Source organism: Prinia subflava, chromosome 14, assembly GCF_021018805.1.
Source record: "Prinia subflava isolate CZ2003 ecotype Zambia chromosome 14, Cam_Psub_1.2, whole genome shotgun sequence".
Lineage (NCBI taxonomy): Eukaryota > Metazoa > Chordata > Aves > Passeriformes > Cisticolidae > Prinia > Prinia subflava.
In genome coordinates, this window is record NC_086260.1 from 12,701,502 (window position 1) to 12,717,024 (window position 15,523).

The 15,523-nt window shown below is 48.3% G+C and overlaps 1 protein-coding gene across 1 annotated transcript in view; it reads left to right on the top strand.

The window, feature by feature from the left end:
- WNT7A (Wnt family member 7A) overlaps positions 1-14,867 on the top strand; it is a 34,012-nt gene extending 19,145 nt beyond the window's left edge. The window contains exon 4 of the mRNA XM_063411298.1: positions 11,464-14,867. Coding sequence (XP_063267368.1) covers positions 11,464-11,943 — 480 coding nt within the window. The 3' untranslated portion in view covers positions 11,944-14,867. The remainder of the gene's footprint in view (positions 1-11,463) is intronic.
- The last annotated feature ends 656 nt before the right edge of the window (positions 14,868-15,523 follow it).

Sequence of the window (15,523 nt, forward strand, 5' to 3'; positions counted from 1 at the left end):
ATCAATGGACGAAGAACAACCTTTCAGTCCAAGGACACAGATGAGGCCTGTTGGTACTGGAGGATGCAGAACTGAGCTATGGAAGGACAGAAAGCTTTCAGGGAACTGCAGGGAGGATGCTTGGCTCTCTTGCCCAGTTAGTGCCAGAAGGCACTGGGATTAGTTTGAATTATTGCTGGTTATTGAAACCAGCCCCGGCCTAGTGGTACTTGAAAGTGAGCTGCACCTAAGGGGTGTCCCTGGGCCACCAGCAGGGATGGCACAGCAGGGACGGTAACCCAGATGTGAGGCTGCTCCATCCTGGTGCTGGATGTGGGAGGGAGGGAACCAGCCTTGCCTGCAGCACTGCAGATCCTCTACCAAAAGTGAGGCCACACACAGCCAGGGCACGGCCACGCAGCCTGTGACAGAGCTGCTCCCCCAGGAGGTGCTCACTGAGCCTCAGCACACACTGCTATCTTCGGGGATAAATCCTGCAGGCCTGGAACAATTAACTCTCGAGAGGGCACAATGGCCTGGAAATAAAGACGTGCAACAAGGAGTCAAGAGAATGAGTCCAAAAAACTTGGATTAAGGCTTCACAGAAGCTTCTTCAAAATGTCTACACTTTGTCATATTCAGTTGAAATTACTTTGAAATTTCTAGTGGGAAATGAGAAGGCAGAAGGGAGCCAGACACCAAGTGAGTGCCTTGGCTTTGCTTTCCCAGGGAATCAGCCTGAGAAGTCTGCCTTGCTAGACTTAGTGCAAACTTAGACTGAAAGGTGTAGTCCAAGTCCTAAAATATTTTCTAGAAAACTGTAGGTTTAAATAACTATGCTAAGGAATACCATTAAGCATTAAGATATTTGTTTAATTTGATCCAACAGACTTCTGCTTTATGTTAAGGTACCCCTTAATAAGAGATTTATCAAATTGAGATCAGATTAATGCACTAAAGGTGCACTATGGACATGCATGGTTCATGTGCTGGTGGAACTGGACTTTAGCTCTGTTACAGGCATCCTGTGGCCTTCTGAACTGGAGACCTGGAGTGACTGGTTAACCCTTTGTTACAAACATCCACCTCAAAGTGAGGACTCATTTGTGCGTGGGTTATAAAGAGGAACATCCATGGCACCCTTGGGTGCTGCTGCTGACCTGGTGTGTAAGTGGTGAGCAGGTAGATCTGCTGTAGATCTGCTCACAGCAGGCAGCAGCAGGGTGCTGGGAGGGGGGGCTGGCCAGGGGAGCCCCATCCATCCACACAGCACACCTCAAGAGTGAATTCTGTTAGCATGTGATTGCTTTGTAAGACTAAAACTTCAGCTATTGCTTAAAATGATAGAACTGTAGAATCACAGGTTGGTTGGGGTTGGAAAGGACCTTCAACCCAGTCCCAGGCTGGCCTCGGACACTTCCAGGGATCCAGGGCAGCCCTTCTCTGGGCACCCTGTGCTTAGGCTGCACTCAGCATTACACATAAATTCAGGAAATTCCACTTTCTTCTGCATAGGAGCAAATTTTCATTGAGAGCAGGCCAGAAGATCCCCGTTAAAATTCTTGGCCTGGGTCCGGGCGTGCTGCTCTTGGCAGCTGTGGGGCTGCAGAGAGAGGCTCTGCTGGTGGGGTCTTATCTCTCATTAGTGGGAGCTGTTTGAAAACGTGGAAGTGTGGGCCTAGTGTCCCAACTGAGCACGAGGGGAGAGAGCCTATGGAGGAAACTTAATTGGAAAGTCATCTTTGTCATAGTACAATTAACACCAAAATCATGTTACCTTAAGAAAACATGAGTGCTTTGAAATGTAAACACAAAATGTGTGGAAGTCTGTTCACCATGCACACTCTGTCATTGTGATCCAGCTCCTGCTTTACAATAACTAACATCATTGCCTGGGGATTATCTGGAGGAATAATGAGAAATTTCTCTTAAACTGACAGGAATGGCTCTCCCTTCCCTGAGCAGCTGCTGCTTGCTGTGGCAGCCTGGTGAGATCCCACCCAGCCACAAGCACCCCTGGCAGTGGGCTTGGAGCCTCTGCCGCAGCCCAGGCTGTGTTACCCTGGAGAGGAGAGGGGCTGGGGTAGGAAGGGAATGGGAGTGGCTGTGAGGTAGCCCAGGGGCTCCTCCCAGCTCGGTAAGTGCAGGTAGGCAAAGCAGGCCATGGGTGCTCTGCAGTGCCATTTCCTGAGCTGTGAACCGAGTTAGAACTGAAGATTAAATATGTCTCTGTATCAAACACAAGCATAGCTCATGCCTTGTTCTAGACCAAAGGAGCTAATGAAGAAGCTGAGCTAAGAAACTCTGTGTTATTATAAAGGAAGTACTGCAAAACTGATGGAGAATTACTTTGATATTGCCTAAAAAGGTTGATAGAAAGGAAAATCATTCCTTTCAACTAAAACTACTGTCTTGGAGAATTAAAATTTATGGACATTTTCCAGCATGATGAATAATGTCCTGTGCAGTCTCATCTGCTGGGTAGCCTAGGGTTAACTCTCACAGTCTGGTGTGCAACCAAAGGAGCCGTGTGTGGCTATTGGTTGGAGATGTTTGGAAGCACTACGAAGTGATAATATTCTGCAGCTCATGCTCCTGCCAGTACCTGGCTTTGTTAGTTTAGCACAAGAGGTGTTTCCTGATTACTTGTCTGGAACCAGAGGCTTCTCTCTTGGTTTCCATCACTCCTTGGAAACTTTTCTCTTGGCCCCTTAAGCATTTGTCAAAATGCTCTAGCTGGTGGCTCCCAGTCCTTTATACACAATCAATTACTGGCTCCCAGTCCTTTTTACACAATCCTTTACTGGCTCCCAGTCCTTTACACACAATCCTTTACTGCCAGCACCACTTCCAGGGGAGCCTCTCCTCCACTGGGGAAGGTGGATTTCAGTGGGAATGAGTCAGGCCTTGCTCATTCCTCTCCTGTGTATCTGCTGTGACCAGGACAAATTCCAGTTGTGTCATTTCTTGTTTTCCCTGCATCTTTTTTATGTGCAGGATGACTCAGGCTCCATGACAAAGCCCAAAGAGGGGCAGCAGTGATGTCCTTGTCTGAATAACCCTGAGAGTTTAACTCATTGTGTTCCCAAACTGAGGAGCATCATTAAATTCAGTTCCTCTTACCTGGGGGTGTTTCCTGTTTCTTCAGAGATGTCATGCTGGAACATAAACTACAGGCACATTTACCTTCTTAGTGGCACCTTTGTTCAGAAGCCCAGAGGATGGGTGAAGATCACTGTCCCAGGATCAACACTTAAAGCAGCACTCTGGGTGCAGGATGTTGGAAGGATTGTATTGACTTTGAAGGGGTCAGGGTCAGCAGACATTGCTCAGTTTAGCTTTCATTGACTTCACTGTTCTGATCATGCACTGACTGCAGGGATGAGCTTGTAGGGTGAAGCAGGGATTAAGGAAAATGATGCTGTTAACAATGGACACCCATGACATTTTTAATATGTAGCAAAATACCACACAGGTCACAATTTTACAGAGTCCTGATAGGAAGTATCAGTATTTTAGGGTGATTTTTAAGTGGTGCCCAGAATGTTAGGAAGGTCGATACTATCTAAGAAGAAATGTAATGTGGGTAGCATGTCAAAAGGCAGAAAAATTGCTGCCTCATTCTCTTTCTAAGCTGAGTGTCTCAGTGTCAGTGAGCACCATGCTGTTTCTTCATCTCCAAAACTCCTCGATCATCATCTTTTATTCCCTTCTGGCATGAACCTTCCATCCAGTATCTTCTTGGAAAGGAAGATATGTACTGTGGAAAACTTATGTAGTGATAGGAAGGAAAGCTAGATAACATAACCAACAACTCTATCTGTAATTCTGTGCCACCACCCCCATTCCCAGCCTATTTCAGCTTCATCCTGCAAAGTGCCCAGGTAGGCCAGACAACAAGACTGTTCAGTATTTCACAAGCTAAAATCCATCATGTCCACAGTGTCAGTTTTGCTTGGACAGCACAAGTAATGATCCTAGATAAATTTTCCCTTAATCTCACAATCCCATTTCAGTAAGGGGCTAGGAAATCACTTTTTCATTTAATTAGAGAATATAAAATCACATGTAGGATGTCTTTAAGACAATTCAGCTATATTCTAATAATAACAACAGAAAGCACAATAAAAGAAAGCAGATTTTTCTCAGAACTATTTTTTCCAAGTTCCTTTTTATGACAGATCTTTAAACTTCCTTCATGATGACACTTACTTGGCACTGCATTGATCCAGTCTAATCTAGGTGATAATGTGTCTCACAAAAGTTATTTTTCAAAAACAAGTAGTTTATCAAATCCATTGACAGTTATGTTTTCAAATTATTTCCTTTTTTTCTGTTAGAATATTTGCCTTGCTTTTAAATAGAAAACCCCCAAGGACCAAAAGGCAAATGCTGCAGGAGCCAGAAGAGCAGTGACCCCTCAGTAAAGTGCCAGGCACCTTTCAAACAGTGAGCCTTTGTCATCAGCACTGGGCAAGCACAAAGTGCCACAGCAGCACCCCCTGTCCCACCTACCTCCAGCAGATACTGGGAAAGTGCTGCTCTGTCTCCTTCCTGATGGAAAACTCACCTAAGCATTACTTTGGAAATTTGTAGTTGGAATCTGGAGTTTTCTAACAGCATTTCCTGTGAGAGCGTGGGTGAGGAGCTTTTGCACTGAATGTGCCACAGAAAACAGAAAACAGAAAACAGGAACTTTGTCCCAGCCAAAGCTGGGAAACCCAACCTGAGGCTGCAGCTCCAGCTCGGGAATGGATGGTTTTGGTTTGCATTTGGATGACCAAAGGGAGATGAGAGTGCAGGTCCTGTCTGTCTGGGGAGAGCTGGAAATGCTCAGGAGAGAGGGGAGAGGGGTCCCAGGGTCCTGCAGGTATCTGGGGAGAGCTGGAAATGCTCAGGAGAGAGGGGAGAGGGGTCCCAGAGTCCTGCAGGGGTTACCAGACCCCGTGGGGAAGGGACAGGGGATGGGAGGAGAGGAGAACCCTGAGGAGACCTGAGGCAGGGGGGTCTGAGCCCACGGGGGTTTGGGGGTGTCACTCCTCTCAAACCCTGCAGGTGCTGAGCTATCAGCGCCAGGGGCTGCCACATCACACCCACCATCCCTGCAGGCAGGATCCTGATGGAGGCAAACACAAAGTTCAGAGCCTCATTTGCCTTTCATCAGGTGTGATTATTCGGTTTGCAGAGCTACCAGAGAAGACTCCAGAGGGCTGGGCAAGCTCAGAGCCCCAGCCACATGCCCAGGATCCCCTGGCACAGTTCCTTCTGTGAAACCAGCAGGGCTTGGGCAGAAGTTCATCCCACGAGCAGATAAGGTGTTCTCCTAGAAGGACCCCTCAGTGTCAGAAAGCTGAGAAGAATTTGAATTCTCAGGAAGAATTTCCTCCTGGAAGGTGTTGTTGAACACTGGAAGGGGCCACCCAGGGCAGTTTGGAGTGCCCATCCCTGGAGGTGTCCAAGGACACCCTGGATGTGGCACTCAGTGCCCTGGGCTGGGGACAAGGCTGGCATCAGGCACAGCTGGGACCCCCTGGGCAGGGAGGGATTTCCCCCCTAAGTGTTTCTGTGGCTCTGAGGTACTGAGACACCTTGTTTTATTTCACAGAGCAGCTCCTACAGCTTGGAAAGAAGCAAGGGCCAGGCCTTACGGTTTGAGAAGAGCATTAATTAGGTCGTATGAGAATCCATCTCATTAAATCTCACTTTTTGAAACCAGTTATATCTTTTTTGTCCCAAGTTCAATTATTCTTCAAAAATAACAACTATAGAAGCATTCTGTGAAATTTACTTTCCGGACCCAGAAGTGGTGATAAATTGATTTAGTCTACAGCAAGTCATGGAGGTTATCAGAAGTATAAGAAAAATATGCAGGAGAAAATATTTTTTGCTGCATTCCTCTCAGCTTTTACTGGCCCAGCTCTGGTTCCTTAGCTATTCTGCACAGTGTTAGGCAGTGACTGAAGGGCACCAGCTCTGTGATTTAAACATCACCACTTGCCCAGGGAGAGAGGAACACAGCATTGTGTGAGCACTGTGGCCATGCAGAAAGTCTAACTAACACTTGCTCTTTACTTCTTTGACATACTGGGGAAACAGAAGCTGCATTTCAAAAATAATTCCTGCATATGATCAATTTTTTATAAGGATTAAGTAAAGGGCAACTAATATTTCAGGCAGAAAGCACAAAAATAAATATGAAACTATAAAGGGCATACAAGAAATGAAAGGAACCTTCTGCTTTGGGTGGCAGAGAGAAAGGTCAGAAATAGAACACAAAAGATTGAGCTTGTCAGAGTATAAAATTTCTGGCGTCTTCATTTTTGAGGGTGTCATGACTCCAAGCCTGGAAGAAGTTTTTCTGCTCTTTCCAGCAGGATATCCCTTAGTGAAGGTGGATGGTGGTGTTGGGAAATCCTGCCCAGCTGTGGTGCTTGCAGCAGGGTGTTGTTTATCAGGATGCTCCTGGCTCTCTTCATAACCAGCCCTCAGACCAGCAGGTTGCCTGATTTTCCTGAGACATCTATTGCAAGGAAAGTGCAAAGGTGGCTTGATTGATGTAGGTCACGTGCTGTGGTGATTCCCCAGTCATTTCTGATTTAAACACAAAAATTCTTGTCATGAGAAAAAGGGTTCAGCCTGCCTGGGGTAGCAGGATTCTGGGATAGTCACAGCTCGTGGTGTTCATGAGCAAAGTCGTTTGATACTGACTTCAGATATTCCTTTGTACGGATTTACTTATCAAAAACATGAGAAAAAAGATCTTTTGGCTGCGCTTAATAAGATCTTCATAAGATGTTCAAGTGAGGTATCAAAGCCTGTCTGGAATGAGTCACTCAGTGTGGGGCACAATTGCTTGCCAGAGGAAATCAGTGCAAAATCTGCTCCTACACAACACATTTGACAGCAGCTCTGTGCTTTAATTAGTGGCCATCCACTGACGGCAATATTTTCTATCTTTTCCGTTTAACTATGCCTTTGCTAATTTTAAACTTGCATTTGGGTGGTTTTTATGCAGTTTCTCACATTTCTTACAGATTCCATAGGGTTTGTCTCTGACAGCAGGGTTTCTTTTTTTGTGCTCTCTCCTGTTCTTTTTTTCCCCAGCAAAAGCACCAAGTATGACTTGTACTGCCCTCACATTTCAGAGCCTTGGTGCTAGAACAGCCCTGCAAGTTACTTAAACAGGAGCATCCTTTTGAGATTCATCTCAAAAGAGCTGGAACAGCCCCAGCCAGGCTCCAGGAGCACAGCAGGAGCTGGAACAGCCCCAGCCAGGCTCCAGGAGCACAGGGATGGAACGGCCCCAGCCAGGCTCCAGGAGCAGCCCCAGCTGGAACAGCCCCAGCCAGGCTCCAGGAGCACAGAGCTGGAACAGCCCCAGCCAGGCTCCAGGAGCACAGAGCTGGAACAGCCCCAGCCAGGCTCCAGGAGCACAGGGATGGAACAGCCCCAGCCAGGCTCCAGGAGCACAGGGATGGAACAGCCCCAGCCAGGCTCCAGGAGCACAGAGCTGGAACAGCCCCAGCCAGGCTCCAGGAGCACAGAGCTGGAACAGCCCCAGCCAGGCTCCAGGAGCACAGGGATGGAACAGCCCCAGCCAGGCTCCAGGAGCACAGAGCTGGAACAGCCCCAGCCAGGCTCCAGGAGCACAGGGATGGAACAGCCCAGCCAGGCTCCAGGAGCACAGGGATGGAACAGCCCCAGCCAGGCTCCAGGAGCAGCCCCAGCTGGAACAGCCCCAGCCAGGCTCCAGGAGCACAGGGATGGAACAGCCCAGCCAGGCTCCAGGAGCACAGGGATGGAACAGCCCCAGCCAGGCTCCAGGAGCAGCCCCAGCTGGAACAGCCCCAGCCAGGCTCCAGGAGCACAGGGATGGAACAGCCCCAGGCAGGCTCCAGGAGCACAGAGCTGGAACAGCCCAGCCAGGCTCCAGGAGCACAGAGCTGGAACAGCCCCAGCCAAGATCCAGGAGCACAGCAGGAGCTGGAACAGCCCCAGCCAGGCTCCAGGAGCACAGAGCTGGAACAGCCCAGCCAGGCTCCAGGAGCAGCCCCAGCTGGAACAGCCCAGCCAGGCTCCAGGAGCAGCCCCAGCTGGAACAGCCCAGCCAGGCTCCAGGAGCATAGCAGGAGCTGGAACAGCCCCAGCCAGGCTCCAGGAGCACAGAGCTGGAACAGCCCCAGCCAGGCTCCAGGAGCATAGCAGGAGCTGGAACAGCCCCAGCCAGGCTCCAGGAGCACAGCAGGAGCTGGAACAGCCCAGCCAGGCTCCAGGAGCACAGCAGGAGCTGGAACAGCCCCAGCCAGGCTCCAGGAGCACAGGGATGGAACAGCCCAGCCAGGCTCCAGGAGCACAGGGATGGAACAGCCCCAGCCAGGCTCCAGGAGCAGCCCCAGCTGGAACAGCCCCAGGCAGCCCAGGGCTGCTGCTGCCATCCTCCATGGCCAGCCCCACACATTCCCTGCAGAGCTAAAGGGGGAGAGCAAACACGTTGTGCTCCCGAGAGCGGTGCCCAAAGGTGCTGCATCTGCAGATAACATCAGCAGGGAGAGCCAGCCCAGCCTCCCCACACAAACTATTTCCCAGAGGCAAATGGCAAAGGGAGACAGAGGGAGAAACAAGTACTGACAGTTTGCTGTAGGAGCTCAAAGAAAAAGTGGACAAAGCTAAAAGAACTCCAGCCCTTTGCATTCAATCCAGTTCAGAGCACCCACTGGTGCATACAGATTTACTTCCCATGGCTGATGGAGCTGGATTTGGTCATTTGGTGAGAAACAGGGGATCTGGGATTGAAATTTTTTGCCCTCCAGGCTCTTACATTTTACGAAAAGCCAGTCTGCAACACACCTAAAGTTTTAGTCTAACGTAAAAGTATGAGCTGCTGGATAATTCCTTCAAAGAAACAAATCCTGAAATCAAAGGTGAAGAATGCTTTCTGGTTTTAACACAGACCAAGTTTTTAAGGGAAGGGCACTGCTTTTGGCTCATGGAAAAAAGGAAAAGACCGTGGCCTGCTGTCCCTACCCAAAGAATCCCATATTACAGGAGCTGATTCATCAGAGGGTAATAGTATTAAAATACCACCATCCACATATTTTAATGTGAAACAAATAGTCCAAGCACCTGCTATCAGAGCACAATAAAACCATCAAATCACCACTGCAGGGTTTGCTTTTGCTGAGGCCAGACGGTTCAGGTTCCACGTAGGCTCATTTCTAAAGGCTGTGGAGACAATTCATGTCCTTGCTGAATTCGCAGGACACGGCCCTGAAAGCCCAGAGAGCAGGATGGATTTCTGTGCACGAACAGAAGCAACAAAGGGGACTGTGACCGCAGGTGGAGAGGCTGGGGCGGAGGAGGCAGGTCTGGAGGGGCCAGCCCAGGCAGAGTGCAGGGCACAGAAATGAGGCAGATGTGCCACAGAGATTCCAGCACAGAGTCTGGAACCTCTGGAAAGTGCAGAGAAAGGGAGAGGTAGCCAGTAAACCTTAGGAAAATACAGAACCAATAAATGGAAAAGAGAACAATAAAGCAGAACTTTCTCATCCCTCTGCCCCTTCCTGTCCCCCTCCAAGCATTTTTGGACCTCTAGGAAGGACCCCTGGCACTGGGGCTCAGCTGGTATTGCTCAGACTTCCCCTGCTCAGGCAAACCCAGCTCTTTTAGTCCTGAGTGCCCGTGCCCAGGCTTGGCTGGAGCTGCAGGCAGGGGCTGCCTGTGTTTGGGATGCTGGGAGCAGGGCAGGAGCCCAGCCCAGGACATGAAGCCGCCCCAGCCCCTTCCCGAGGAGCTCCCATCCCTCAGAGACTGCTGCCTGTAAATGGGATGGGAGTGGAATAAACCAAAAGGCAGTTTAGGCTAACCAGCTACACTTCAGGGAAAATCCCTCCCTGGATAGATGGCACGTGATGTGCTGTGGGTGAACCTCCCAAGCCAATTTGGCCGATCCCCATGGCAGGCAGGTTGGAAATATTTTGTTGCAAGTTTGAACATGGTACCAGGATGTAAGGCCAGCCCCTTCTACAAGAGCACTGATTGAATTAGGGCTGAGAAATGTATCCCTGGCTAGTTTCAATTTCAAAAAAGAGAGCTTTTAAAAAGGTACAAATGAGGCTAAAGGAATTTATGTTATTTTTCCGGTTGCTGTGCTATAACTCCTTTTCCATCTCCTCATCTATCTTCCAAGTGTCCTGCCTTATGAATGAGTAAGCAATAAAAGAAGTATGCAGTGGCTGAGAGAGAAACTCAAGATAACAAGATAAAGCCAAAGCTTGAGCAGAAGTTAAGATGTAGATCAGAATATGGAATTTTCTCACATGTGAGTTTTAGGGCAGTAATTAGACAGTTTGCATGAGAAGCTGATTTAAAACCAGTAGCACAAAACGTGACCTAGCTGAGTTCACTTGTGTCAAAGGCTTAGAGCTGTGCTTTTTGGGGTTGTGATCCTGTCAGCAGACCACATGCTGACAATCTGCTGACAGACTAAAAGAAAAATAAAACTATTTCATACAATCAAAAAATCACAGAATGATCTTAAAGTTCACCTCATTCTAACGTTTGTTCTGTGGGCAGGGACACCTTCCTCTGTCCTTGCCACCCTCAGCTCACACTGAGGTTTTAGGCTCGAGGCCCCCACACACATCCAGCCTAGGAGCTGGGCTTGGCTCTTCAGTGCAGGCTGCTGTTTTCTGCTGAAAATCCCCAGTGACAGTGGCTGCTGTTTCTAAACACCCCGAGCTGAAGGGAGAGGCTGCAACAAAGGGTTAATTCCAATTTCCATATCAGTGACCTCCCTCCAGCCTTCCTGCCTGCCCAGGTTTGGAGCTGCATGGATCAGCTGGGTTTTCTCAGGGGAAAAATGATGTGACCACTCCCTGAGCCCTGATAATCCCTCTGGCAGGACTTTCCAGTGCTGGGCTCTGCCAGGTTAGGCAGAATTTCATCATCAAAATTATTGTGGCCTCTTACAAGTAAAAGACAGAGAGAAATTAATTGCTGGAATTAGGTTTGCTTGCGTTATCCCAGTGTCGCTGCTGGCTGGGGTCAGCTGAAGGGCCCAGGACACAGAGCAGGGGCTGAGCTGGACTCCAGTTTTATCTGGCAAAAACTGGGCTGGTAAACAGCAGCAGAAGATACAGGGACAGCGTTTGAGAGGATGTGAGGGCGGAAGGGAAGATGAGGCTTGTGAACTTCACGAGGACACTACTGGGCAATCATGCTGAGGAAAAGCTGTGCCTGAGGAGGGCCCTGTTTGAGCTTTGGTCCCTGCCTGTGGAGCTGGGCAGTTATCCTCCTGCTGACTCCAGTGCAGAAGGAGAATCGGCTCTGCAGGTAGAACTGGGTCCTGCTGATGAGCATTTGCTGCCTGGGACAGCAGGTGACCTGTGTGTGGTGGCAGCTCCCACGCAGCACACCCCGAGTGTCACCCAGCGTCCATCCAACAGCCCTGCCATTAACGCTTCCTTCTTTGTTCCCTGACCACAGATCCTGGAGGAAAACATGAAGCTGGAGTGCAAGTGCCACGGGGTCTCGGGCTCCTGCACCACTAAAACCTGCTGGACAACGCTGCCCAAGTTCCGGGAGCTGGGCTACATCCTCAAGGACAAGTACAACGAGGCCGTGCAGGTGGAGCCCGTCAGGGCCAGCCGCAACAAGCGCCCCACCTTCCTCAAGATCAAGAAGCCCCTTTCGTACCGCAAGCCCATGGACACGGACCTGGTGTACATCGAGAAATCCCCCAACTACTGCGAGGAGGACCCGGTGACGGGCAGCGTGGGCACGCAGGGCAGGATGTGCAACAAGACTGCTCAGCAGTCCAACGGCTGCGACCTCATGTGCTGCGGCCGCGGCTACAACACCCACCAGTACTCCCGCGTGTGGCAGTGCAACTGCAAGTTCCACTGGTGCTGCTACGTGAAATGCAACACGTGCAGCGAGAGGACAGAGGTGTACACCTGCAAGTGAGCCCGGGGCTGCTCGGCCTGCACACATTTGCACATGCACTCGGCGTAGCTGAGCGGGACTGCCGGAGGAGCTGCTCTCCCCGAAGGGATGCTGATGGCTGGAGCCCTTCCCTCCCTCCTCGCGTTTCGTTGCTTATGTGGATACACATTTCGGACTCTTGGAAAGTCAGCCAAGAAACAAAACCAAACAGAGCCCACCCGGGCCACCAGACACACAAAAGAGAGCAAAGGATCCTCTCGGTGAGCCCGCACCCCGAAGGGAAGGAGCGCTGGCTGCCCTGCAGAGACAGCCGGGGAGAGCTCTGGGTGTGGCAGCCCCTCCTGGTTTGGGAAAGGGGTGCTCAGACACTCGTGTGCACGAGGAGCAGGAGGGGCAGGAAACCCCCACCAAAGGGCTCTGCACAGGATGGGATGGACGCAGCCTCCCGTGGATTGCCCGTGGGAGTGTGTGGATAACACAGATTTAGGCTTCTACACTGGTGAAAAGCTTCTGCTGGTCTTGCCCATCTCTCCACTCCACAGCACTTGCTGCAGCAAGAAGAACTGTGGAAGGGTTCTGTAGACTCTGCTTTATCTGCCTTTCTCGTGTGTGTGTGAGCTGCAGATTTTAGCACAGGGATTTGGGACACTTGGGCATAATAATAACAATATTTAACAATTTATTCAGATAAAACTAATATTAATTTATTTAATTAAAAGAAGAACTTTACCAACCTTTTTGGAACTATTCTGCAATTAAAGTAGATAGCTGGCTTTCTTTGTGGAATAATTTTGTAGGATCAGCAAGGAAACACTGGAGCTGTATATATATTATTCTTGACTAGGATATTTCTATTAGTTGGACTTGCAGGATATGTTCTACAGTACTGGATGTTTAAGGACAAAAGCTGGCATCTTTATATATATGTACATACACAAACACACTGTATTTTGGGGTTTTTGTTTGTTTGTTTCCTCCTGTTTGCTGCTAGTTGTCTGGAACAAAAGTGGAGTGGTAGGGGTTACAAATCTTTACCAGTTTTTGTGGTTATTTTTTTTTCTTCGATTAAAGAAAGAAGCATTAATAAAATCCTGTTTGGAATATGTCTAAAAATAAGAAAATCCAGACAAAATTCCATCTTTTGGAAAAATCAACCATAGGATAAGAGAGTATATTTTGTAAGAGACTATTTTTATATAAATATTTTATTTATACTACGTCTGCTTGTTCAACCTGTACTTTTTCTCAAAACAGGCATACAATTTGTAATTCTTAGGCTATTTAACAGAGAAAGGGTAATTAGTTTGTGAACACAACAGCAGCAAGCTGGATGCATTCAGTGCAATTGGTGGATGTGTCAGGAAGCAGGATGAACTTTCTCTCCGGATGTGTGTACAAACTGGCTCTTTTCCTGCAGCTCAGTTTGCAGAATATGCAAAACAAGAACAGGGTATGTAGCATCAATTTTGTCACATGGCTTGAATTCATGATTGGTATTAACTGGATGCTCATTTATCCCATTCAAGAAAAAAAATCCGAATTAGCTTCCCACATGCGTCAGTCATTAAACGGTGGCGTTATGACTCGCAAATGTGCTGTGTGTGCTGTCAGTTAAAGCTCTGCTTTGTGCTGCTGTCACCTCTGATCCCCATCAGGGCAGGACTGTAGACTGTGACTGTAATAACTTGCATGACACACATCGTCTGATTCTCATAGACAGGATACAAAGCTTACTTTCTGTCCACCTCCTTTTGGCATTGACATTATTCTTTCCCCCGCAAAAGGCCAGAGCCCAAAAATCCAGAAAAGCATTTGGACAAGTTTAAAGAGGCAAACTTAAAGACTACCCACTTGTTTTTCAGAGCCCAACAAAGCTGTTTTGCAGTCCCTTTTTGGTATTTCCTTTTTATCACTGCTGATTTGAGTGGTAAATATTCAAGTGGTAAATATTTCTCTGCATTTAGAGTCCTTCTGTTCCTCCTCCTTAACTCACCTGTGACTGCTAAAGAAATGTGTCTAATTCTAATGTTGCTTTTCACTGGGTATGAAAGGTGGCCCAGCGTTACAGAAGATATTGCACATTGTCTGGGACAGATCAGGTGCTCTCCTCCCTCCAGACTGCAGGATCTCCCCATTAGGGAGGCAGCAGTGACAGGAATGTGTCACCCACCCCCTGCACAGCAGCAAGTGCCACCAGGGGCACGGGGGACAGTCTGTCCTGGGGCACTGATCCTCCTCAGGCAAAACTCCCACCCAGCACTGTGAAAACAACAATTCCTGAGAAGGGAAACAGAGGCATCACAAAAGATGCTGCCAAGATTGGCAACCTACCTGTTGGACTCGGGCTTTCACTCCCTCCTTGTATAGATATTATTTAAGAACACAAGCCCATGCAGTACCTAATCCTTGCCATGTGTATCAGGGGTTAATGCACAGTTTCTTTGCAGACCTGCCACTTTACACAAAATACAATTTTTATTCAATTCAGGCCCCAGAATGGGGTTTCAAAATAAAATTATTAACGTAATTTACTTTCAAACTTACAACTTGTCAATTTTCATTGAGTCACTGCTCTTAGTCCTCCTCAGTTCCACATAACCAGATTTAAAATGCAACCACAGACAGTAGGGGTGTTCATTACAACTCTGTATTATGGTTAAATAATTTGGATCTAACATTTAATATTGGGATCTCCCTCACAGTTTGTATGGGCTTCAATTTAGTGACTGTCATATCATAGCTAAAACTGTGTTTTCCTCACTAATTAGAGTTCCTTTACAAATTATTACTTTTGCAGCATGTTTTTACCATAGAAAATAATGTGTAAAACTCCTGCTTCCTGTAAATTTCCGTATGCAGTGATGTGCCATGTACACCTAGCAGAATAATTATTGAAGGACAAATATCCTTAAACAGTTTTACTCAATAAAAAACTGGATGCACAAGGAATTCAATCTGGTACACATTTTCCCTATATTTTACAATATTGGTGGTGAGAAAATGGAGGGAAAAAAAGGAAAAACAGAAGTTGATTTGTTTAATAACTGGAATAACAGTTTGGGAACCATGAATTAAAGAGCAAAGAAAACCAAATGCTGCATTCAACCAGAAAGTATTTGGAAATTTGGCTGTGTCATCCTAGCTGGGAGAAATCTGGCCCATCAGAATGTGCCATGAATGTGGAGTTAATTGGCTAAACGGGCACGAAGAGCAAACAGGAGCAGGGGGAAGATTTAGGGGTTTGTAGATATTCCTCCCCCACAAGAGCTTGGTGTTTGTGCTCGGGGATAGAGGAGCTCTGTTATCCGTGGGGAAGAGCTCCCAGTGGCACTGAAACGCACACGAGTGAGGACAATGCAGCCTGGAAGGGAAAAGCATCTTTCATGTGTGCTGCCAGGGCAGCACGGGCACAGGGACAGCCCAGCAGCAGGGTGGGAACGGAGGGAAGCAGGAGGGGAAAGCCTGGCTGCCAGCTGGGGAGCTGCTAATTGGGTTAATTAACCTTTGTGGAATCTCCCTTCCACATCCCACTGGGGAACCCCGGCTTGGGGAAATGAAGATGCTCTGCCTCAAGAAGTTTTAAGGATTTTTCCTCTCGGCC